We start from the raw sequence: 24,687 nt of genomic DNA, 5'->3' as shown, positions 1-24,687 counted from the left end.
ATTTATAGAAGAACACTATATTGCATTATCAATAAAATACTTAAACAATTACACTCGGCTAAGGAAAAATTTAAGATAAAGATATGTTAGGACAATTGTAAAGCGTCATAGTGTGTATAATTGTATCATGTACAACATATTTCAGATCATCATTAATTTTGTCATATTTACAATATAATTGTATTTTTAAATATATTTCATTATTTTCGACTATCATCTCACTTACTACACTTCGAAATTTTGTCTATTGTATAAGATAGATGTATTAATTATTTTTTTAATTTGTTTTACTACTAACTAATTTTTTTATTTTTTGATACATAACAAAAAAATATCAACAGCACATAAATTTAACTACAAAATTACATACAACGTAACTGAAAAATTGTACTATAATTTTATTCAATTTTTTTATTTTTCTTTATCTGTATATTTTTCTTTTAGAAAAATAAAAAATAAAATTATAAATTTAATTTAATAAATAATTAATTTTAAAACCAATTAAAAAAATTATATAATATAATATTTATATTTTATAATATTTAAATTATAAAAAAGAGTATATTCACATCCTTTTGAGTTTTCAGCCGTTGGATCTCTTTGGAGTGATGTGAATCAAAACACAAAGTTTAAAATAATGTAGATTCGAAATTAAATTAAAATGATATACATTGGAAAAAAAAAAAGAGAAAAAGAGTGTATTCAAAAAAAAAAAAAAAAAACCATTTCTCTTCTCCTCTCTCTTTTCAGTTTGATGTCTTTCTTTCTTTTTTTTTTTTAATTGTGTTTTTATGATTATGTGTGAGTAATCTACTTATTTTAGGATTGAGGCTAATGTCACTGAAGTATATATATAGAGATTGAATGATGATAATTCATCTTATTGAAGATATACAATCATGAATATTGTCTTGAGACTATACGGGACAACAATTTGATGACTATTTGATTATCTAATGGAAAATTTGAAGACTATTTCATCTCAAGATCGTTGAACATTTTTCTATAATTGCATAAAAAGAAATCAATAAAGTATCAGAATCAAACTTTGGGCACATAACAATCTCAAGTATTATGTTTGACATATAAAAGTAGACATGACAATATATATAATCTTGCAAGATAATTAAAGTAAGTTTATTAAATACAATAATGGAAAAATCTATCTGCTTTAAAAATAGTACAATGACAATGTTTAAAATAATTAAAAGCACAATAAATACATCCCAATGTTCATGATTGTGTAATATTTTTTCGCAATTATAATAATGTACTCAAGTTACTTTTCTTTGGCCACTTATTTCACGCAATAACTATAAATTCAATATGTTTGCTGATTAAAAAAATAACAAATTCAATACATCTAACTATTAAATCATGTGATATTTTCTTGATGATTATGTCTATCTAATTTTAGATAAAATAAACATTTATTGGCATGCAATTTTATAATTGAAAATGTTATAAGTATACCAATAAATGTTATAGCAATATTTTTAGACAATTATGAGTGAAGTTAATTAATTAAGAAGTGAAACCTCCGAAATTTTATTATTTACAATAAAATTTTAGTAATAATAGAAAGTTTTTAAAAGGGGATATTACTAGCAATTTTTTTTTTCCATTTTAGTGCTAATTTGACAACTGATTGGCCAAAAGGGGAGTATTTTACAAACAAACTACTAAAGTATGGCTCTTTTGAATCATTTTACCAAATTGAGGTACTGAACACTAAAATCCTAATCTGACTAAAGTTTCCTGTGACATATCATTTTTCTCTTAAAACAATAAATTTTATTTTAGGTTTAATTACTCATTTAATTCCTATAATTTCTAAACATATTCATTTTAGTCTTTATAATTAACAAGTAAATTTTTTAATTCCTCGTGTTTACATTTTAATTTTCAAAAAATTTCTATCGTTAAATCTTTTTAATTCTATTAGTTAAAATTTTTTAATAGCAAAGACATTTTGAGAATTAAAATATAAATTTTAGAGATTAAAAAATTTGTTGATTAACTATAGAGACTAGAAGAATAAATTTAAAAACTATAAAGATTAAATAGGTAATTAAATCTTTATTTTATTAATGTTAGGTGGTGTTCCTGTGAGACATTGCATTGTTAATAGTTATAAAAAAAATGTTGTTATTAAATATTAACATTGCATCTCACGTGACATTAATAAATCAAAATTTAAAGAAAAAACTTAGGTGACACTAAAATCTCTAATCAAAATGTCAAATGTAGTTTTCAGTGTTGTTTGTCTCCGTTTAGTAAAATAAAACATAATTTTTAAGTTTTATTTGGTTAAAATAAACAATAAATAAACACACCCCTTTCTTTTTAATTATTTGATTTTACTGTTGTTATAATTATAATTCTTCATTCACTTTCTATTCATTTTTATTTTTGTTATCCAAATAAAATTGGATGTTCATAATACATATATTTGTAAGTTTTATATATGACTATTTTCGTTCCCTTGTCAAGAAAATAAAACCGATTGATATTAATAAATCAAAATTCATTTATTTTTTTTTTAAAAAAAAAACTTACGTGATACTGAAAACTATAATCAACTAACAAATTTTTAGCATTAACTCTCTCAATTTAATAAAATGTGTCAAAAGAGTCTAGCTCCGAAACAGCAAGAATTTTCTGAAGTTGAAAAACAAAGCTAACAATTGCCAATTTCACAGAACAGTGACGTGTATCAGTGTATGTGTGTGTCTCTTTGGGACTAAAAATAAAATACGTATAAAACGAAGCGCGTTTAATATTTGGGTGGTCTCATATTTGGGAATTTTCTGAATCGATGTATTGTATCATATGGGGGTCCCATCTCCTATGCCCCTATTTAACATGACTTATGAGCACACACCAACGAACAATTCTCAAACAGAAAAGCACTTATTCTCATCTCAGGGAAGCCAGAAACAAACATGCCTGTCCCGAATTCCACTCATTTCACTTCAATGAGGTTAATACTTAGTGTAGTTTTGTGAGGTTAAATTATTTATTTATTTTCTATAATTTCATAGTTCTTATTTTTTTAGTTCCTATAATTTAAAAAGTGATTTTTTTAGTCCTATAATTTATAAGTTAATTTTCTTTTAATCCTGTATTTTAAGAGTGTTTTTTTTAGTTTATATAATTTACATTTTACTTCTCTTAGTTCCTATAATTTAAAACTATAACGACTACAATAAAAATAAAAATAATGAAAATATAGGAACTAAATGATTAATTTAACCTTTTGTCTAAGTGTTATTAGATTTGCAAATTTAATCGGTTAGAACGAAAACCGGATACAAGGCCGAGCTGATACAATTACTTGATCGTTTATGATATTAGCCCAGTGACACGTCTTCAACCCAGTGTTGAACCGAATAAATCGGTCCGGTTCGGATAACATTGTTTATAAATTATAACTACTCTATTATCACAAATATGTTGCTATATGCTCTTTTTTATAACCTTATTTGACGGTGATTCTAGTATTCTGCTAACTTACCATTTCACCATCTTTTACAAGCTTCACTTGCACACCCTGCTAATTATTTTACCCGATTTCTTCTTTCTATTGTTGACCAATTGGACATTTTTGGTTGTGTGTGTTTTCAATCGTATTCTGCATTGAGCTTCATTTATTTCTAGCAAAACTGCATCATAATTCTGGTATGTCTAACTTTTTTTTTAATCTTTTGTCCCTTATTGAATGTTCTTAGGGACCAAGTGGACAATTTATTCAAGGAATTGAAAGAGATCCATGACAAATTCTTAGCACTGATGATTGCCTTGGTTGCAGCAAAAAACAGTGACACGGGAAATTCTTTGTTTGCAAAACAACACAAGCTGATGATTTCTTTGGTTTTGGCCCTTGTTCTTTACTCCTTCTTGGCTACGCTTGGGACAATACTTCATACACATAATAACAGGAACACAAACCTTCTTCTTCCTATCATAACATGTGCTATGCTTATGTTGGGAATTGTTGTTTCAATTCTGGCTTTGAGCTTCATCTCAACCACCGTTGCTTGGATGACTTTGACCATCTGGGTTGGAATATTCACATTGATTGCTTATGAGTATGGTGCTCTTAAAGAAATTAGGAATTGGATTAAGGGTCACATAACACGGGACTAAGGTTGATGCTTCTCTGGAGAAAGTACCATTGGCAAACTCTGATTCTATACTCTGTTCACAGAGTTAGAGTTTCTCAGTTCTGTTGTATTTTGTGGTTGTTATGCTTTTTCTTTGTTTTAGTTTGAGTTTGGATCCTAGATTCTTGATTCAGGAAGCATCTGTAGTCGAATTGATGAAAGTAACTCTTCTTTGTAATGCTTAGTCGATTTTTGTTTTATCTAGCTCTTTGTATGATTAATGAAGTAAAGAATGCCAAAATGGTTGATTTTGATTTTTTTTTTTATTAATGCTCGTGTATATAAGCTTAACCGTCCTAAAAGTTGAAGAAGATTGAAAAATAGAAACAGAAAAAGAAAATTGATTTTGAAATAATTAATATTAAAAAATTGATTTAAAGAAAGATGTTAACATAAGATTTATGTTTGGAAATTATATTTTAATATTGGATATAAAAGAATTGATTTTATTTAAATAATATAACAGAATCATTTTTGAAGTATAGATATAAGAAATCCTAATCACATATTTTGACTTTCCTAGTTTACGATGCAAATGCCATTCATAGTTTGACATTCCTATTAAATCCAACGTTTCTAAATTTTTATTTGGCAAATTTATATTATTTAGTCTTTTAAGTTTAATTGCAATATTATGAATTATGATAACCGAATATGTATAAAAAAAAATTATAACGGATTTGTGTAAGTGTTACTGAAAAAATTGTTAGATGTCCTACTGTGTTGTTAAACCTATCCCAACAATGTTTTTTTTTTTTTTTTCTGAAGAGTTCATATCATTTCACTAATAAGAACATTAATATAATCAGGTAGATTATCAAAAGTTTTGGGACTAGCATAGAATTGAGACGTCCTTGTAAGACAATTCATTAACAATGTTAAGAAAAGAGTTGTCAGATATGATATTTTACACCGTGTGAATGTACCTTTCCATTTTATTTTATTTTTTACTTAATTTTGATTTTAATGTCCTTTTAATTCATGATCTACTATTTTGATCTTCATTTTTTTGCAATTTTGTTCTCTAAATTTTAGAAATCTATAATTTTGATCTAATCTTAAATTTATGTCTACATTGATCATTTAACGGTTGATTAATTATGTTCAGTATTTTGATGAGGTAGAAATTAACATTTAATAATTAAAATTAAATTAATTAAATAAAATATAGAAAATATAAAATATAAAATTGAGTATTGAATCAAAATGACATATTTTTATAAATTTGGAAACTAATACTGCTGAAAAAATAAGATTCAAACTTGCTAATAAAAAATTGAGAGAAATTTTAATTTAGCATTTTTTTTATCAAAATCATTAATCATCAAATTTAAATAAACAGTGCAATTCCATTAAACACTAAGTTGAAATTTTATTATTAAAAAAAATTGACATTTATGGTTATCAATAACTATAGAACCTATTTTAAAGCAAGTCCTCCGAACACACAAGAATAATTTCGTGAAGTTGCAAAATGAAAAACAAAAGTTAACATTCACCAATAATGCGTGCCAAATTCACAAAAGAGTTATGTTCTTAATGAGCTGAGTAATAATGACTGATGCATATGTGTCTCTGAGACGTAAATAAAATTAAAATATATAATGAGTGATTTTGTTTAAACTTATAATAAATAATTAAAGAAAACTTTTTAAAAAAGCGCTTATTTAATAAGCATATAGTCATAGGATTTGTTCTTCAAAATAATGAGAAAACTATTTATTTTAAACAGAAACAATTTAGACAAATAAAATATAAAAAAACTATTTTTTATTAAAATAAATACACAAATAAATTTAAACTGGTCAATATCTATAAGGAAGCACTTTTAGTACTTGGGGGCCCCATATTTTGAAATTTTGAGTCAACCAACGAAACTTTCTGCAAACATGAATAGATGGTTGACTATCAGCTTGACTATCAGTTCCACCTTCACCAGAAGTAAATTTTGAACTCTTAGAAGATAACTCAGTCTTCCTCTGTTCAAATTTATCCTACATAACAAGTAACATACTAGCTTGAGTAAAATACCATCTTTTCAGACCAAATATTGACATCATACTAGAGGTTTATAGCAACAAGCAAGTATTATAAATTTGAAAAATAAAAGGCAAATACAACTATTTTTAATTGTATCGCGAGTCAGGATGTTTGAGTAGTACGACAAATGGAGCGCTGCAAGTATCCCATCAGACTAATCATACCCAAATGTGCCATTGGCTTAAAGTAATAAAAGGTTAATTTATCCCTTCAAGAACCACACAATGAAATGTACCATAAAAGAAGTTATATCACTTTGTACCAATGCTATATATTATTCTAAGACCTAAGCTAATTGCTGGCATAGTGGCATACTCAGTTTGGCGTGGGGACCTCAACCATAAATAACATACACGAAATAAGATAAACATATTAAGCGTGCTCATATAATTGTCAAAGGTTTTAGCATGGCAATAGAAACACTACATGTGCATTAAAATCAAATGCCAAAAAAATTAATCAATGTAAAATACCGAGAGAAAATTTCTAAGATATCTTAAGTTCAATTTTTTTAATTGTGAAAACCAAATCCTGAAGACATGACTATAGATATAGAGACTAGAGAGTAATAAATTCTATTTTAATAATACTCATCATGTACTCAATTTATTATTATTAATCTTTTGGTTGGTGCACCTTACTCGGGCAAACATTTAATTTCTAAACAACAACGACAAATTACAACATTGACATAGGCCAATATTTGCAGTTAGTTGAGATTATAATTAAAATAAACATAAAATAAGTCTCAAATGCATTCATTAGTATAAAACTTACATATGAAGATTCTGCACGAGGACCCACCCAACTTTGATCCTTTTTTCTTCGATGAGTACGAAAATAAAACTCAGCCAATGATGGATCTGTCCCTTTTTCCTCCTTCTGTAATAAATGTTGAAATAAACTTAAATATCATAAACTTAAAACTTAGCCAATACTAAAATATAATAGTAAATAAATGATACCATTCTCTTCCAATGCAAACGATGAGGAATTGATCCACCAGTGTGAAGAGACGCACCGTCCATAGACTTACGATTTCTTTTATTTATTTCAGATTTATTTTTGAAACTTGAGGATTCCCAATGTGCCTTCATTTGTGCCCACACATCATCTTCCATCCAAGTTGGTTTTTCATTTAAATTTTTTCGAACATCTTGCATTAATTGAGTCATTTTAGCTGAACCCCTTTCCTCAAAGTTGTGCCGCACCATGTCCTTATACTGAGGTGGCCATGTAAACTTTGACTACGTTGGTTTTGACCAAAATGGGAAAAAAATTATTACATTACACACATTTTTAAAAATAATATAAAAATTGAATATTTTTAATCAAACATTGAAATTTGATTACTTCAAATATATTAAACCATGAATCCCTTTGACCTATAGATAACTTCTTCCATGATGGTTTTGCCTCCTCCAAGTTAGTACGTATGATTGAAGCAATTGTCCCAATTACCAAATTATGTTGATCAAAACTATGCAAAAAAAACAAAACAAAAAAATGATGAATAATTATAAATCAAATAATAGAAATTCATATCATATGCTAAGAAAATAAATGACTCACCCATCCCCCTCTGGGAGTATCATGATTTTGTTCATGTTATTGCCTTCACTAACTTGACTAGATGAAGAAGATGGGGCTTTATTGGCCATTGGATATTCTTCCATACGTAGGACTTGAGTGGGGATTTGTTGAGATTGGGTGGTACGGGATTGTGATTGAGGTAGAGGAGGAGGTTGAGGTTGAGATTGAGTAGATTGGGTGGTATGAGATTGAGGTGAAGGTTGAGTAGGTCGAGGTTGAGTTCGAGATCGGGTTTGAGACAAAACTTTTTAATTTTATTTAATTTTGATGATCAAGTTTTATTTGGAGTATATTTGAGATTGAAATCAACATTTATTTGCTATGTTGTAGATTCATTCCAAAAAAAGAAATAGGCTTGAGCACAAAAGGTTGCATTATTTGGTGTTTGTCAAATACAACCAACAATTGAAGCAAAGATATAATGCAAGAGATGAAATTGATCCAATTTCTCTTAATGATATTGATGTGTGCAATGAATGACTCGTGGGAGAGATGGATCAAGATGATGATAATGATGCTGGAAATAATTTGGTATTTGAAGATGATGATGCTCTAAATTGGGCAACTGTGTAGCAGGCTTCGGGGGTTGGAGAGTGTAGGATGTATACTAGGCAGAAAAAGCAAAAAACAACAAGTGTTGCTGCTGCCCAAACTTTTAAAAAACAGGCAATGGTTGTTGGATCTTCATCAAGGAAGCAAAAAACAGTCCAAGAAAATGATGAAGATCTAGATTTTGAGGAGAATATTGATCTTGAATCTGAAGAAGAAGAAATCATGGTCAATTTTGAGGCGTCTGATGGGGAAGAGGGAGAGGGAGATGTTCCATTACCATATGATAACAACTAAGATGATTATGTTGGGATTGGAGAAGATGATTAGAGCCTCAACTTTCACTTTGCTCTTTGCATTATGTTTTTATCATTTTCTTATTTTGAACTCTTTAATGAGTTTATTTGGTGTTGGTACTTGATTATTGTATGAACTCATGAAACTTTTTTAGTTTATTTGAATGCAATCCTTTGTTTTTTCAATTTCAATGAGTTTATATATATGTATTTTTTTTTCCGCCATGACATCCGTCATTTTTCGCTATGCCATCCGTCATATTTTTATGGCAGATTTTTGGCTTTCCGCCATGAACCGCCATCCGTCATTAACAACATTAGATTCTAGTGCCATTCAATGTACTAATTCATAGGAAGGGCGAAAGGGAAGGAAGAAGTACCTGTAACTGATTTTTAATGGTATTCACAATGCTGCTGCCTCTATGCTCCTTGTAGCAGCACAATGGCATGAGTTTCTATTTGTTTTGTTTGCAAAAGAAGGCCCAATTTCAGTTATACAAAACCGCATAAATGCAACAAATTCAATTTTTTTTACTAAACCACATATATTTTTTTCTTGGCATCCCTTAAAGCGAAGTTTTGGTCGGTCCTATGAAGCATGAACAAAGACACAGAGAGAATACAGCAAAAAATAGAACTTCACAGCGAATTTCAACAAAAAGCTTGCAAAGAAAAAAGGTTAAAACAACAATTGAAGCATTCATTCCAACTAGAATAATAAAGAAAAGAAACAGTAGCATATAGTAACATTCTAGAACAGTTAAAAACATGAAACGATTCTATAAGGACAAAATCACTGAGTCAGAACGATCACTAGGCATAAAACCAAGATTGTGTGCAGTGAAAAGAATGGAATGTTACCAGAAGCTTGGGTGACGCGAGCCGTAGAAGCCGAAATTGGAACTCCCAGTGCTGCTGGCTGCTGCTATGCTACGAAGCTTTGCTCTCGTTGTAGCGGTGGCGGCAACGGACTAAGCCTTTAACGGCCCACTATATAGCTGGGTATGTGCATTTGTCCATGCTTCAAGCCCAAATGGGTCTTGGACAAGGGAGAATGTTAGAAGGCAGTTGCGATTTACACTTTTCCCATTTACTAATACACTCCATTTTCTGATTTTATAATTTTTTAACACAAAATAATCCCATTCCAGAAAATAATCAAAAGACAAATAAGGTTCCTTCAATCACAAAGACTCACTCTCTTACTCAACTTTTTTCAATCATTGTGCTTCTAGAACAAGATCTTGATTTTGATTATTATGAGAATAGTAGTCAAAATGAGAGCACGACAATCAAGGTAGGCATTATTTCTTTATTTGAGACTTTTTTGTTTATGTAAGAGATAAGATATTTTGTTGTTTGGGTTTTTGAATTGTAAGCTAGTGAGTGATTGGGTGAGCTTGAACTTAAATATAAGTGTACTGAGGATGCTTTCGTGAATAGGTAGGGAAATTGCAAATCACAATAATGGGAGTGTGCATAAAACGAAGGTAGAGGTAAATTTGTTGAATAGGAGGTGGTCTCAAAACCGTTACAAGGAGAGAGCAATTTTAATGGGACATACTGACATGACGGAGGAGTGTCATTTGTGGAACAAGGGTATTTTAGGGGGAAATTGTAAGAAATAAAAAGGAGAGTGTATTAGTAAATGGAAGGAGTATAAATTGCAACTGCCGTTTTAGATATATAAAACCGTCCATGTGTTATTGTTCTAACTTCTAAGTGATAACAGATCAAAGAAAGACAAAAATTGGGAAATTGGATTTTATTAGCACAGACCCAATGCGAGAGTGCTGGTATATACAAGTTGGAATTGATATAAGAAAACACCTAGACATCTTTTAGACATAGAGTCTCTTTCCCCTTTGGGTAAATTCTAGCATAAAAAAACAGGAAGAAAAGAAAATAAATTTCTCTACAAATTAAAATCAGTTATTTATTAATTAATTATTAACTAATTTGTAGCTCAACTCCTCTGAAGGATGAGAAGATATTTATAAATTAGTTAATAATTAGTTAATGAATAACTCATCTTAACTTATAGAAAAAATTGTTTTCTTTTTCTCTTACTTTTTTCTTAGAAGTGTTTTAGAAGATTACATCTAAACAAACTCATAACACCCCAAATTAAAAAGGATTTTAACTTAATTGGTTGAACAAAGAATGTGAATTATTATAATTTTCTTAATATTTTCTTTCATTCTTATGAATAAAAAAAGTAACACGCCATATATATACTTTTCACTTTCTTCACCCAAGTACCATTTAGAAAAATAGTTCCACTCTTTTTTTCAAGTGAAATATTCACCTAATATTTATTTTTTGAAATATCTAATTAATGAGCATAGTATAAGTCTACAAGGACGAATCTAGAAGGGGTGAGGAGGGGTTGGAGTCCCCTCTCTTACAACTTTTTTTCTATACACATATAAGTTAATTAGTATAAAATTAATTTTGTATGTTGTTATGATAATAATGATTAATATTAATTAATATAAAATTGTGTAAAATTATTTATGTTTGTTATTTTATCACAATGATTAAAGTGATAATAATATATAATTTTGTAAAACTAATTATGTGTGTATTGTTATCATAATAACAATTAAGATTATCATCATTTAATGTAAAAAAAAATCAATTTTATGTGTAAATATATTAATTTTAAAAAAATTATTATTTATTAAAAATTAGATATTTAAACAATTATATAGGAAGAGAAAAAAAATTTCAACCCTCTTTGTAACATTTCCGGATTAGTCACTTTCTGCAACTATGTAGGCAAATTTCCCCATCTCGGGTAGTTTTACAAACCATTTTCCCAGATGGGGTTTTCAAATAATTTCCGGGAGGGGGCACTTTTTCACGTAAAATGCATGGAGTTACAAGCAAACCGCCATTGCCAATGGCGAGTTTGCTGCGCAAAGCCCACGTGGCAGGGAAACCGCCACTCGTGTTGGCGAGTTGATGGCTGGTGGAACTCGCCACCTCTGCTGGCGAGTCTGGTGATGGTTTCGTAAACCACCAGTCAAACTGGCGGTTTTGCTTTGCAGGAGGTGCAGGCTTGCAGTCAGGCGTAGGCACATTGATAGGGTAGCTTTTTAAGAGAAAAGGGAGTTGCAACTGCCATTGGCGATTTGAGTGCAAGTTGCAACTCCTCCTAGCGAGTTGGGGTAGAGAAAATAGTCATCTCTGTTGGCGATTTAGTGCCTATATATGCGAAAAATTCTTTCAGCTACACGCTCACAATCACAGCTTTGAGTTTTCTAAATGCACAAGTAGCTTTGAGTTTTCTGAGTGTTTAGGGATATTCGCGTAAGGTTTTAAATTTGTTTCTTGAGCTTAAATATTTGAATTAGGTTTGTAGTTTTGAAATTAATAATTTGTGTTATAATTTTTTTTAACTAATTTTTAATAGCAGTTAGAAGGTATAGTTTTGATTAATTTTTTAATTAAATTAGTTATATATTTTTATTTCGTAATTCCAGTAAAATAATTTGTATTATAATTCTTTTTTAAGTAATTTTTTGTAGCAGTTTGAATGTATAGTTTTATGAAATTTTTAATTAAATTAGTTTTATATTTTATATGATTGTTTGTGGAGTGAATAGGCAATTTAGTCCTTGAGATTGTAACCACTTTGCATATTAGTCCCTGACTTAAATTTTAATTCATAATAGTCCCTAACTTTACCTCCGTTATGCAAATAAGTCCCTGCTGTTAAAATCTAATTTCCTCCGTTAGTCAAATGTCTATTTGGCAAACGTAAGCATCCAATGTGGCAGGTTTGAGTCCAAGTCAGCAATATTATGTGGCAAGGCAAGGACTGAATTGAAAAATTAGGTTAAAAAGAAATCAAAAATGAAGTAAACCCATTTTCCCTTTCACTGTCTTACTGCTGTAGGGTTTTTTAACTGTTTGCCTCTTCCCTCCCCTGCATTCTCGTCATTGAGGGTTCGCGCTTTTTGTCAGGTTGGTGGTTTCATTCAATTCGTTTGCATTGTTTTGGTGGTTTGATTTGGGGTTTTATATGTTCGAGGGGTTTCATCTACATTGTCTTCGCGCTTCGTAGGGAGGTTTATGATCCTTTATTATTTTCGTTTATGATGTTCTGTTTTTATAGATGACAATGTTTTTGGTTTTTGATTGTGTCTTCGCGCTTTTTGACAATGTCAATGTCTTCGCGCTTTTTAAGGTAGGTTTTTTTATTTCCTAATATCTGACCATGTTTGCGGTTTCTGATTGTGTAGAATGAATGACAATATAACTTTAGTATTGCACCATGGAGGAAGATTCACTCCACGTGCCAGTGATGGAAAGGTTGAATATATAGGCGGAGAATTTGACGTTTGGGAGGATATATCTGCAGATTGCCTGAATGCATTTATCTTATATGATCTGGTGAAAGCTTGTAAGAAGTATAGTAATATAGGAGAATGTTTTTGGTTGATTGATAAAGACTTAGATTTTAATCATGGGTTAAGGAGTTGTACAACTGATGGAGATATATTACACTTAGTTAGGGATGCTTTTGAAAATGAGAATGAGATAAATGTTTATTTTCATCATGAAGTAGATCCAATTTTAGAAGAAGTCCCACAGATGTTGTACTTGGAATGTGATCCAATTCGAAAAGCTGTTGAGAATGAGGATGATTTAGATGATGTACCTGTTGCTGGCCATGAGGAAGGTAAGTTTTAATTCATCTGTACTTGGTCCGACATGGTTACCATAATTAATTAATATGATTAATTTTTACTTTATCACCATTGATGCAGATGTTGGTGCTGGAGAGCAGAGAGATGCTGGTGAGCAGATGGATGCTGGTAAGCAGAGGGATGGTGGTGAGCAGAGGGATATTGATGCTGGTGAGCAAAGAGATGGTAGTGAGCAGAGGAATACTGATGCTGGTGAGCAAAGAGATGGTAGTGAGCAGAGGGATGCTGAAGCTGGTGAGGAGAGAGATGCTGATGGTGAAGAGAGAGATGTTGCTGATAGTGAGGAGGAAAAGGAAGTTGACAGTGATGAGACAGATGCTGAGTGGTTTATAAATTTCTCTTGTATGTTGAATGAAGTTGAAGCTGAAGTTGAGACAGATGGTTATCATTCAGAGGAGCTTAATATCCCCATTAGTAGTGATGATGAAGATGAGGATGTTGAAGTTTATCCTCAATATAGTCAAAGTAGTGGAGTTGGTGAACAGAAGTTGGAATTAGGGATGGAGTTTGGTACTCTAGATGAATTTAAATCTGCCTTGAGGGAGTATAGCATATTGATGGGCAGGGAGTTCAAGTGGAAGAAGAATGATAAATAGAGGGCTAGAGCAAAATGCAAGAAGGCATTTTGTGATTGGGAAATCTACTGTGCAAAGAATGAAGTTAGAAACTCTTTTCAGATAAAGACATTTAAGCATAACCATAATTGCTGCAGAGAAGTGAACAACAAACAAGCAAATAGACAGTGGGTGGTCAGTAAACTTGAGGGCAAACTCAGAATGCAGCCAACCCTTAAATGTGTTGAAGCTTTGGAATATTTCAAGCAAGAGTTTGGAGTGCACATTGAAGTTACAAAGATGTGGAGAGCCATGAAAGAAGCAAAGCAATTAGTGGAAGGGAATGAGAGGAAACAATATGCCAAAGTATTTGATTATGCACATGAATTGTTGAGGAGCAATCCTGGATCAACAGTTAAGATCAACACAGTGCCAAGTCCAGAAGGTCCACCACAATTTCAGAGGCTATATATTTGTCTTGCTGGCTGTAAGAAGGGGTTTGTTGCTGGATGTAGACCATTCATAGGTCTAGATGGATGTTTCCTAAAGAGTGCATTTGGAGGAAACTTGCTCTCTGCTGTTGGGCTTGATGGCAATAACCACATCTATGTTATTGCTTATGCTGTTGTGGACATTGAGAACAAAGACAATTGGAAATGGTTTTTAACTTTGTTGCATGAAGATCTTGGGGATTACATACAGAATGGGTGGAATTTCATGTCAGACATGCAAAAGGTATGACATGGTGTGATTTGCAATTGTTATCATAAGTTAGGTATTTAATTGAAGTTAATGACATAAGTTAGGGACTAGTCCAGAAGTATTTACTACTTTGTTGCAATTTTTCAGGGACTTATTCCAGCTTTACAGGAAGTCATGCCTGGTGCACCTCATAGATTTTGTGTCTTGCATCTTTGGAAAAATTTTACAAAGCAATGGAAAAGCAAGGAACTTAAAGGAATTGTGTGGCAATGTGCAAAATCCACTACTGTTGCTGAGTTTGAAGGCCATATGGCCCATTTGAAGACAATCAACTACCAGGCTTGGGAGTATTTGAATAAATGGCCCAAACAAGCATGGACAAAAGCCCACTTCAGTACAATACCCAAGGTGGACAATATATGCAACAACACTTGTGAGGTATTCAATTCCAGAATTCTGCAGTATAGATGCAAGCCTATTATCACAATGCTTGAAGAAATTAGAAGTTATATCATGAGAACCATGGCTGCCCGCAAGGTTAAACTTTCTGGAAAACCTGGACCATTATGTCCAGTGCAGTATAAAAGACTAGAAAAAGAATTCCATTTTGCTAATCAATGGACTCCCATTTGGTGTGGTGATAACATGGGCCTGAGATATGAGGTCCACATGTGGGGGAATAAGGTTGAGGTCAATTTAGGTGAATGGACATGCACTTGTGGAGTATGGCAACTAACAGGTTGTGTTCTTTATAGTTTTTTTTTTTCATTCCTAACCTACATGTGTGCTGATTTTACAACTTTGATGTAGGGATGCCATGCCGACATGCCATTGCAACAATAACTCACAAAGGAGGGAAGCCTGAGGACATGTGTCATGAGTGGCTGTCAATAGAAGCTTATAATAAGACATACCAGCATTTTATTGAACCAGTCCAAGGACCACAATATTGGGCCCAGACACAGTATACACACCCTGTTCCACCACATAAAAGGGTCCAAAGAGGAAGGCCAAAGAAAAATAGAAGGAGATCTGTAGATGAGGACAATGTCACAGGACATAAGCTAAAGAGGAAATTGGCTGAGTTTACATGTGGAAGGTGTGGCCAAACCAATCATAACATTAGAAGCTGTAAAAATATTGGAGTTCCTGTTAGGCCAAATAAATATGTTGCACCATCAACTTCAAATGAGGATGACCACCTATTATCTCAAGATGAACAAGCTTTGAATGAGGCTGAAGAAGCTGCTGCTCATGTTCAACAAGATCAGGTGGAGATTAATTTATCTCAGCCTCATTTGTCACAAGATAGTGACATGGAGTTGATGGTAAATATTTGTCACAACAAAGTAGTTTTATCTCAACCTAATTTGTTGCAGCACTCCATTTTTATATATTACAATTATTCATGTTTGACATTTACATGTAGGTCCCTGCAACTATTGTTCCACCAATAGCAAGGAATAAGCTAACCATAACAAGAGCCAAACAAAGGAAGGTTGCTGATAAAGATGATGCAGAAAACTGAAGAAGCATTTTTTGTTGCATTTTGAAGGTTGCTGAAGGTTGCTGAAGACCCATTTTTTGTTGCGCATTTTGAAGGTTGCTGATGAAGAAAACTGAAGAAGCATTTTTTGTTGCATTTTGATATTATGATGTGTAGTTGTATATTTTGAAAGCTTCACTGGCATGTGAAATGATGTAAACATTATGGCCTACTGAACAATTGCTTCTAACTACCATGCTTTGGGATGTCAAATATTATGTGAAATTGATCTAAAGTCATGTTTCTTCTCTTTCTTTTATAAATTATACACTGTGTTGGATTTGGAGTTGGAGTAGTACAATCCATCCCAACATACATTATGAGCTGCTTCTTATTACCTAATTCTCTTTCTTTTATTAAATTATATTTAATAAACTGCAAATTTTAGCAATAAATTTCACCAACAAATTATATTTAATTGAAATGGATAATTGACAGTAGCAACAAAAGCTGCTATTACACTACAAAAGCTACTTCCTATTACAAATTCTTCAGCAAAACAACAATTGATAGTAGCAACAAAAGCTGCTATTACACTACAAAAGCTACTTCCTACTACAAATTCTTCAGCAAAACAACAATTACAATATCAAAAGCTGCTATTACACATTTTACCTAAAATACATTCCCCCTAAAACTAACATTACAATTAAAAATGAAAAACCTAACAACACAATGTTTGTTAAATTTCTCATTTTCTTCTGCAAAGCTTCAATTTGTAGCCTCAAATCAGCCACTACCATTGTTTCTCTTGAGACAGAAGACGAATTAGAAAGTTGGTTTTCTTCTTCAACCCATTGAAAAAATTGACAGTTATCTGGGTCTGTTTGGGGTAATGCACAAGTATAGAATAACCTTCCTGGGTTCCTCCTTGTTCTTGCAGTTCGAATAGCTGCACGTCTTCCATGGTGGCATTGCCGAATGAAACTACCAGAAAATGCACAACAACTGCCACTTGCAGACATGGACAAATCAAGTGAACAAGCAGCAGGGACTGAGCCTCAGAGTAGAAGAAGAAGAAGCAACTCAACGTGGGAAGAAGAAGAAGAAGAAGAAGAAGAAGAAGCAACCAGCAGCTTCGTAAACCCTAATTTTTTTGGGGAAGAAGAAGCAACCTTGCATGTGAGAGACAATTTATAGATGCAGACCTCAGTGCCACGTTGGACAATCTACATGGCACTGAATTGCCACTTATACACCTCACTAACGCCGTCACCTGAGAATTTAACGACAGAGACTATTTTGCAAAACTTATGTAAAGTTAGGGACTATTATGAATTAAAATTTAAGTCAGGGACTAATATGCAAAGTGGTTACAATCTCAGGGACTAAATTGTCTATTCACTCATTGTTTGTGTATAAAAAATAGAAGAAATTTGTCAGCAAATTTTTAATTGGTTTGAAATTTGGTTCTTGAGGGTTAAATTTGTGAATGAGGTTCGTAAATTTCAATAAAATAAATTATATTATAAAATATTTTTGAAGTAATTTTTTAGACCAGTTTGAATTTATAGTTTTTAATAATTTTTTAATTAAATTAGTTTTATATTTTACATGCTTGTTTGTGTGTATAATATAGAAGAAATATGTGATGATATTTATTTAAAGAAAATATTTGAGTCCCGGAAAAATTTGGTAAATATGGAATTTTGAGTATATTTTTAATTAGATTAAGTTGGTTTTGATAGTTTGTTAGTGTGTTAAAAATTAATGAAGCATGTATTGTCAAAAGTGTGTAAAAGTAAAAAAATTTGTAACATCATAATTATTTGAAGTAAGTATTTTGAGTGTGGAAATTTATTTTAATATAAAGTTATATTCATTTTTTAATTAGATAAGGTTGATGTTCATGATTTGTTGGTGTGTCTTAAAAATTTATTTGCATTCAACTTGAACGGTATTTAAAATTAAATTTTTTTCCCATTATATTTATTTGAAGTACGTATTTTGAAGTTATTATTGTGAAAATTAATTATTTATAAATAATACTAACTTTGTTTATGGTTTATTTGGGCTTTAAAGTTACTACCTTTGGAATCGTATTTTTTTTTAAGTGTTTACCATCCAAAATATTTCAAGTTAATAAATTTTTTATAGAAGAAAATTTTAATGTCAAATTGTGTTGAAGAAAATTTTTGTGATTACATTTTACTATTTTGAATTTATTATGATTAATTAATTAAAATATTCTTTTTGTAGGTACACGATGAATTCGGTTATCAATGGAAGGGTATATGAAGATAATGATGGTGTAATATTTGAAGGCAGTAAAAAAGCGATTCAGATTAAACGTGGAATTAGTTTCAATGCTTTGAAGAAAAAAATTGGAGACAATGTAAAATTACAAAATAATGAAATTATTTCTGCTATCAATTGTAGATTTTTAGTGTCAGGAAAATATATTGTCTTGCAAATTTGCGATGACGAAGACGTTGAAACGATGCTGGAAAGTTTTAAACAACAAGAAATGTCAGTTCTAGAATTGTACATAGAAAAGGATGTGGCTCGTGGTTCAATGTTTCATTCTGCAAATTCGGTTACATCATGTGGAAATTATTTATCTAATGATGACACACAACCGCGCGCCAACAAATATGAGCAATTTACATCTTGACGAAGATGATGATGATGATGATGATTATCTTGTGTCTAACTCATACGTTGAAGAGTCTTTAGACGAAGATGACAGTGTTGACGGTATATCTGATATAGACAATGAAGTCACCGAGATGATTCCACTAGTAAGAATTGTTCACCCAACAGAAAGTATAATTTCATCTTAAAAAATACTTCAATACATTTATTATTTCACGACAATTGTATTTAATGCCAAATAAGTATGATTTGAATTTTTTTTGGACTATAAGGTGTACAAGGAATTCAAAATCCATTTTGGAATGATGCTTTGCATTATAATAATATCAACTGGAGTCATTCTGATGAGGATGACATTTGTGGTTTGGAGATGCCATCCAGTTTTAATGTTGGCCAAAAATTATATGTTGGCATGAAATTTGATAGTAAAGATGTGGTCAAGAATGCAGTCAAACAATATGTTATGAAGGTGCATCAAAGTTTTCAAGTGGTTGAAAGCAAATGGGACAAGTATGTGGTTTGTTGCTTGAATAAAAATGCAGATTGTCCTTACCCTTTCTACATGAGGGCAATTCTATCTAAAAAAACTGATTCATGGAAAGTCACTCAATGGGGTGGACCACACACATGTCTCATTATGACCATGACCCAAGATCACGAGAAACTTTATTCATATTTAATTGCCACTTGTGTAGTAGGTACGTACTTTATGTTCATATTATGTTATTGTTTAGCCTTAATTGTCATTTAAATTTTGTTATTCTATTGACAGGCATGATCAAAGAAGATCCATCGATAAAAATTTCATTGATTCAAGAGAGGATTAACAGTCAATTTGCGTACAAGGTGTCGTACAAAAATGCTTGGTTGGTGAAACAAAAAGCCATTGCTATTGAATATGGCGATTGGGATGAGTCATGCGAAACTTTCGTCGTGGCTAACACACATGCAAAATCATTCTCCTGGATTGTATTTTCAAATACTACATGACGATTTTATCGTTGGAAATACGGTTAGTCGCAAACAACGCCAATTTCATAGAGTTTTTTGGACTTTTGGCCAATGCAAAGAGGCTTTCAAGTACTGTAAGCCAATCATACAAGTTGACGGCACACATTTGTACGACAAATACCGTGGGACCCTCTTAATGGCCACATCACAAGATGAAAATGGTGGTGTCCTTCCTCTAGCATTCACGGTGGTCGAAGGTGAGACGTTGACAGTGTGGTCATGGTTTTTGGCACACTTGCGTGAACATGTCACAGATAAAAATGGTATTTGTCTGTTATCCGATCGACACGCGAGTATAAAGTTCGTTGTCGCTAATGAAGCACTTGGCTGGCAACCTCCCCACGGTTATCATGTCTATTGCGTGCGACACATAGCAAGCAACTTCAATCGAAAATTCAATAGTGCCAAACAAAAAGAAATGTTGAAGAAATTGGGTAAGATTTCATATTTGATGGTCACGTTTATTTTACTTTCATTTATACTTAAAATTGTTATTGATAACTAATTTTATGCAGCCTACACTCCTTGCAAGCACATTTTTGATCAAAATTTAGAAAAATTTCGTGAACTGAGTCCAGCCATAGCAACATGGATTGATCGCATCTCAAAGGAAAAATGGACGATGGCTTACGATAGAGAAGGACGTCGATATGGCCACATGACAATGAACCTCTCAGAATGTATCAATAAGGTTTTAAAGGATTGTCGCAACATTCCCATTATAGCATTGGTGAAATCAACGTATAGTAGGTGTCGAAAGTACTTTGTTGAGCGTGGCCGCCAAGCCCAAAGACAGTTAAATGAAGGCCAAATATATTGTTCAAAGCTTGTTAAAGAATTGAGGAAAAATCAAGAAGAAGCTTGTACGCACATCGTTCGCGTGTATGATATCCACTCCACAAGGTTTGAAGTAGAGGAGAGCTTCAACCCTATAACACAACGTGGCAGACAAAAGTGGGCAGTTAACTTGAATGGTCATCATTGTCAATGCGGAAGGTATTCTGCGCTTCACTATCCATGTTCACACATTATTACAGCTTGTGGTTACGTGAGCATGAACTACTACCAATATATAGATGTTGTTTATACAAACGAGCACATCTTAAAAGCTTACTCTGCACAATGGTGGCCTCTTGGGAATGAAGCGGCTATTCCTCCTTCTGATGATGCATGGACACTTATCCTTGACCCAACTACAATTCGTGCGAAAGGTCGGCCAAAATCAACAAGGATAAGAAATGAGATGGATTGGGTCGAATCATCTGATCACCGACCAAAATGTAGTAAATGTGGAGCCGAAGGGCATAACAGGCGTCGCTGTCCAATGCAATCTGAGCGTGGGAGTTTTTCAAATCGTTGATTTATGTATGTTAGTCGAGTGACTTGTATTTGTTTACGTTTTGTTCAATGTATTGAATTTCTGGGGTTCAATGAATTCGGTAGTTAAAAACATTTTGCCTTTTGTACATTACTTATTTGTGGGGTTCAATGAATTCGTTAGTTAAAACCATAAACATAAAACCCTTAACCAAAACCGTACCCACTAACCATAAACCTCAACCTAAACCAAATCCATACCCACCAACCCTAAACCTAGACCCTAAAACCCTAACCCCTAAACCTAAACTACTAAACGTAAACCCTAACCACTAACCATGAACCTAAACCACTAATTCTAAACCCTAACCACCAGCCCTAAACCTAAACCACTAACCCTAACCACTAACCACTAACCCTAAACCCTAACCACTAACCCTAAACCTAAACCACTAAACCTAAAACCCTAAACACTAACCCTAAACCCTAACCACTAACCCTAGACACTAACCCTAAACCTAAACCACTAACCATAAACCCTAACCACTAACCCTAAACCATAACCACCAACCCTAAACCCTTAACCACTAACCCTAAACCCTAACCACTAACCCTAAACCTAAACCATATACTTAGTTTGATGCGCGACATAAAAATAGTCATTATGATTACTACTATTACTTAATTTGATTTGTCTACTTTAATTTTTCTTTATGACTTTATTTATTATTCTAGTTTGATGCGCGACATAAAAATAGTCATTATGGTGTCCGCGATGGTGATTCCATAACAAATGGTCATTGAAAATGCAATTCCATAACAAATTCCATAACAAGTAGTATGAGATACCATAAATTAAGTTTGAAATTCAAATTACAAAGATACAACACAAATTTTAAATAGAGACATCAAAATCAGTCATTATGGTGTCCGTGATGGCGCGAGGATGTGCCACATGGTCGATCCCACCTTCGGGCTTGACGATCCAGATTTCTTCTTGCGCGCTGTCTCCGCCCTTGTTGCTCAGCCTCTGCAAAAAACTCGTGACGCAAATCAACACCTAATAAGTCATCCATATCAGGTATTGCTCCGGGTACATCCCATTGTGGACCTAATGGGGCATTAGGTGTTGCCATTAGGGCATCATGTTGCTGCGAAGGGGTCATGGTCGGCCATGAAAAATGAGGATGTGTTTCCGCAACACCACCAAACGAATGTTCGCTTGCAGACATATCAGTGTCATGACCTTTGAAAGGATACTGATACATCTGCGAAGGATACTGAGAAAATGTTGGTGGCGTGTAATACATTCCATGGCCACACTGCTCCATTTGTTGGGAAAAATCTTTCGCTTGAACAATCCCCCTTCGTCTGTCAAAACCTCGAGTTTCAACACTTGACTGAAGTATGTGAAACTGTTGTAGGGGAAATCGACGCTCTGATGCTGGACCATGTGCCACAGGGTCAGTGATCCTTTCTTGCTCTTGGGATAAAATCGCTAACTTTTCTACATATGGCACGAGATCATCAACTGTCCATGTGTTTCGCCCTTGTGGTGACACCATATACTGCAATGTCTCGGGAACTTCACCCTGCAATTATTAGGGTAAGCAAATTAATGTTGATGCTTTAAAAAATAAATTGAAGTTAAATAATTAAAAAGAAATAAATACCAATGTAGTCGTGTTTGCATTGTTTGGGTCGACAAACATTTTTGTTTTTCACCTATACCAGACCATGTAATCCGAGTTAAAACTCAATAGGCCCTCTTGTCGAGGATAAACGTCGACCCTAAACTCAACTCGATTATTCCACTGACTGATAAATGAGGCCAAAAGCTGGAACCAATTTTCATCTTGTTTGCCTTTCAGCGTTAGCCCATGGATATTCTGTGGTTGCGAAGGAGACTCCGGAATAGGTTGTTGCATTTCAAATTGTCGCAACACTCTATTCGATTGGTGCCACTCTACAACATGGAAACAAATGAGTGGCACCACTGCGCACCACGCCACACTGCCAACCAAACAAATGGGAGGCAACATCGACATAACAGTTGCTGTGTAAGGCTCCCACAGAAACTGCATACAATAACACAATTGTTAATTTATCTTAAACCATGACATTTTATTTATTATTTAACGAATACATAATGATCTTGTTACCTCATGTCGTTTCATGATATCCAATTTGCGACGGAAAACTATTAGATCATCATTGCCAATATGTTGGTTTCCACGTCGTAGCCACCTACAAAAAAAATATGAAATAATTAGTGCTGACGCATTACATTATTGATTATTTTCAAATGATTTTTTTAAACAACTAACCTGTGTCCGAGTGGTTTGTTTTCTATTATAGGAGGAGTTCTCTTTGGAGCCAAAATCGTGCAGCGTTCCCATGCCCACATTTGGATTAAGATGCACATACCTCCGATTGATTTTATTTTGTAATTGGTGGCGCTGCACATCTCTCTGTATAAATAAGCAAGCACGGCAGGTCCCCATACATACGTGCTGCACTGTTCAAATTCCCGTAAAAATTGGAGGTACCTTAGGGAAACTTTACTGCTACTTTTGTCAACAAATAGAACTTCTCCAATGAATCTGAGGATCCATGCACGGGTAAACCTTTGTAATTGTTCTACGTTACCGTCATGGATATTTATTTCTGAAAAATGGTGAGCCAACCACTTAATTTGACCACACTGCCTTGAAGTTCACCTTCCTGTGGTCTGACTCCCATATCTTCACACAATTCAGCCCAATCAAGATTAGTCTGACCAATTAATGGTGCCCCCTCAGTATGAAGACCTAACAAGACTGACACATCTTGAAGAGTAATCGTAGCCTCTCCGCATCTCAAGTGAAACGTGTGTGTCTCGGGCCTCAATCTTTCAATCAAGACTGTAATTAATGAAGAATTAATTTTTAGGTACCCCATCTTCATTATCCAATAAAATCCAGATTGGCGAAGCAGAGGAATAATTTCCTCTGGTATTTCTTCTTGTCCTTGATAGATGGGCACAGCTCGTCTGGTATGTAATTTCCTATCTGGTTCCCCATTCCAAACATGTTCGGAAACATGTTTAGGTTGCAGCCATAAAACGTCTCCATCTATTGGACCAGACTTAATGTGTATACTAGATGAAGATGACGACGAAGATGTCATTGATACTGTAAAGTAAAATATAATACAAAAAATTGACAACAAAAATTTTACATTAAAAAAATTAACAACATTTACAAAAAATCAATTAAATATACATACCACATAATTAAAATCTGAATAAATAACAAAATATATCAATTTGAACAAATAACAAAATTAAAAATAACAATACGTACACAAATTTAAATAGATGTTCTAAAATAGTCTACAAATAACAAAATTACAAATTTAATAGCTACACAAATTTAAATAAATGTTCTAAAATACTCTACAAATAACAAAATTACAAATTTAATAGCTACACAAATTTAAATAAACGACCAAATTAAAATACATAAATTTGTTACACGTACAAAAATTTAACACAAAAAAAACTTAAAATACTACCTAAAATACTCTACAAATAACAAAATTAAAAATTACATACCTACA

At 32.7% G+C, this 24,687-nt stretch overlaps 3 protein-coding genes across 3 annotated transcripts; all 3 read left to right on the top strand.

The window, feature by feature from the left end:
• Positions 1 to 2,909: 2,909 nt before the first annotated feature.
• LOC102670326 (uncharacterized) lies at positions 2,910 to 4,418 on the top strand. The gene is made up of 2 exons (XM_006599170.4): positions 2,910 to 2,983; positions 3,732 to 4,418. The coding sequence occupies exons 1-2, from the start codon at positions 2,946 to 2,948 to the stop codon at positions 4,147 to 4,149; spliced, it is 456 nt and encodes a 151-aa protein (XP_006599233.1). The 5' UTR covers positions 2,910 to 2,945; the 3' UTR covers positions 4,150 to 4,418.
• Positions 4,419 to 13,246: 8,828 nt separating this feature from the next.
• On the top strand, positions 13,247 to 13,958 carry LOC102661183 (histone H2A.Z-specific chaperone CHZ1-like). The gene is made up of 2 exons (XM_014768446.3): positions 13,247 to 13,334; positions 13,423 to 13,958. Exons 1-2 carry the CDS (start codon positions 13,247 to 13,249, stop codon positions 13,956 to 13,958), a joined length of 624 nt encoding a protein of 207 aa, XP_014623932.2.
• A 175-nt stretch (positions 13,959 to 14,133) lies between these two features.
• Positions 14,134 to 16,146, top strand: LOC102660054 (uncharacterized). The gene is made up of 4 exons (XM_014768445.3): positions 14,134 to 14,651; positions 14,766 to 15,357; positions 15,429 to 15,946; positions 16,048 to 16,146. Exons 1-4 carry the CDS (start codon positions 14,139 to 14,141, stop codon positions 16,144 to 16,146), a joined length of 1,722 nt encoding a protein of 573 aa, XP_014623931.1. The 5' UTR covers positions 14,134 to 14,138.
• Positions 16,147 to 24,687: the final 8,541 nt, after the last annotated feature.

The sequence above is a fragment of the Glycine max genome, chromosome 16 (genome assembly GCF_000004515.6).
Source record: "Glycine max cultivar Williams 82 chromosome 16, Glycine_max_v4.0, whole genome shotgun sequence".
In the NCBI taxonomy this organism is placed as follows: domain Eukaryota; kingdom Viridiplantae; phylum Streptophyta; class Magnoliopsida; order Fabales; family Fabaceae; genus Glycine; species Glycine max.
This window is presented reverse-complemented; position numbering and strand designations above follow the sequence as displayed.

What these genes read in the sequence shown, in the direction of transcription:
- LOC102660054 (XM_014768445.3), top strand. Translation starts at nt 14,139, where the DNA reads ATGCAGCCAACCCTTAAATGTGTTGAAGCTTTGGAATATTTCAAGCAA. An exon ending in TCATGTCAGACATGCAAAAG is followed by an intron (nt 14,652 to 14,765) that starts GTATGACATGGT and finishes GCAATTTTTCAG; the next exon opens with GGACTTATTCCAGCTTTACA. An exon ending in ATAGTGACATGGAGTTGATG is followed by an intron (nt 15,947 to 16,047) that starts GTAAATATTTGT and finishes ATTTACATGTAG; the next exon opens with GTCCCTGCAACTATTGTTCC.
- LOC102661183 (XM_014768446.3), top strand. Translation starts at nt 13,247, where the DNA reads ATGTTGTACTTGGAATGTGATCCAATTCGAAAAGCTGTTGAGAATGAG. An exon ending in TGTTGCTGGCCATGAGGAAG is followed by an intron (nt 13,335 to 13,422) that starts GTAAGTTTTAAT and finishes CCATTGATGCAG; the next exon opens with ATGTTGGTGCTGGAGAGCAG.
- LOC102670326 (XM_006599170.4), top strand. Translation starts at nt 2,946, where the DNA reads ATGCCTGTCCCGAATTCCACTCATTTCACTTCAATGAG. An exon ending in ACTCATTTCACTTCAATGAG is followed by an intron (nt 2,984 to 3,731) that starts GTTAATACTTAG and finishes GAATGTTCTTAG; the next exon opens with GGACCAAGTGGACAATTTAT.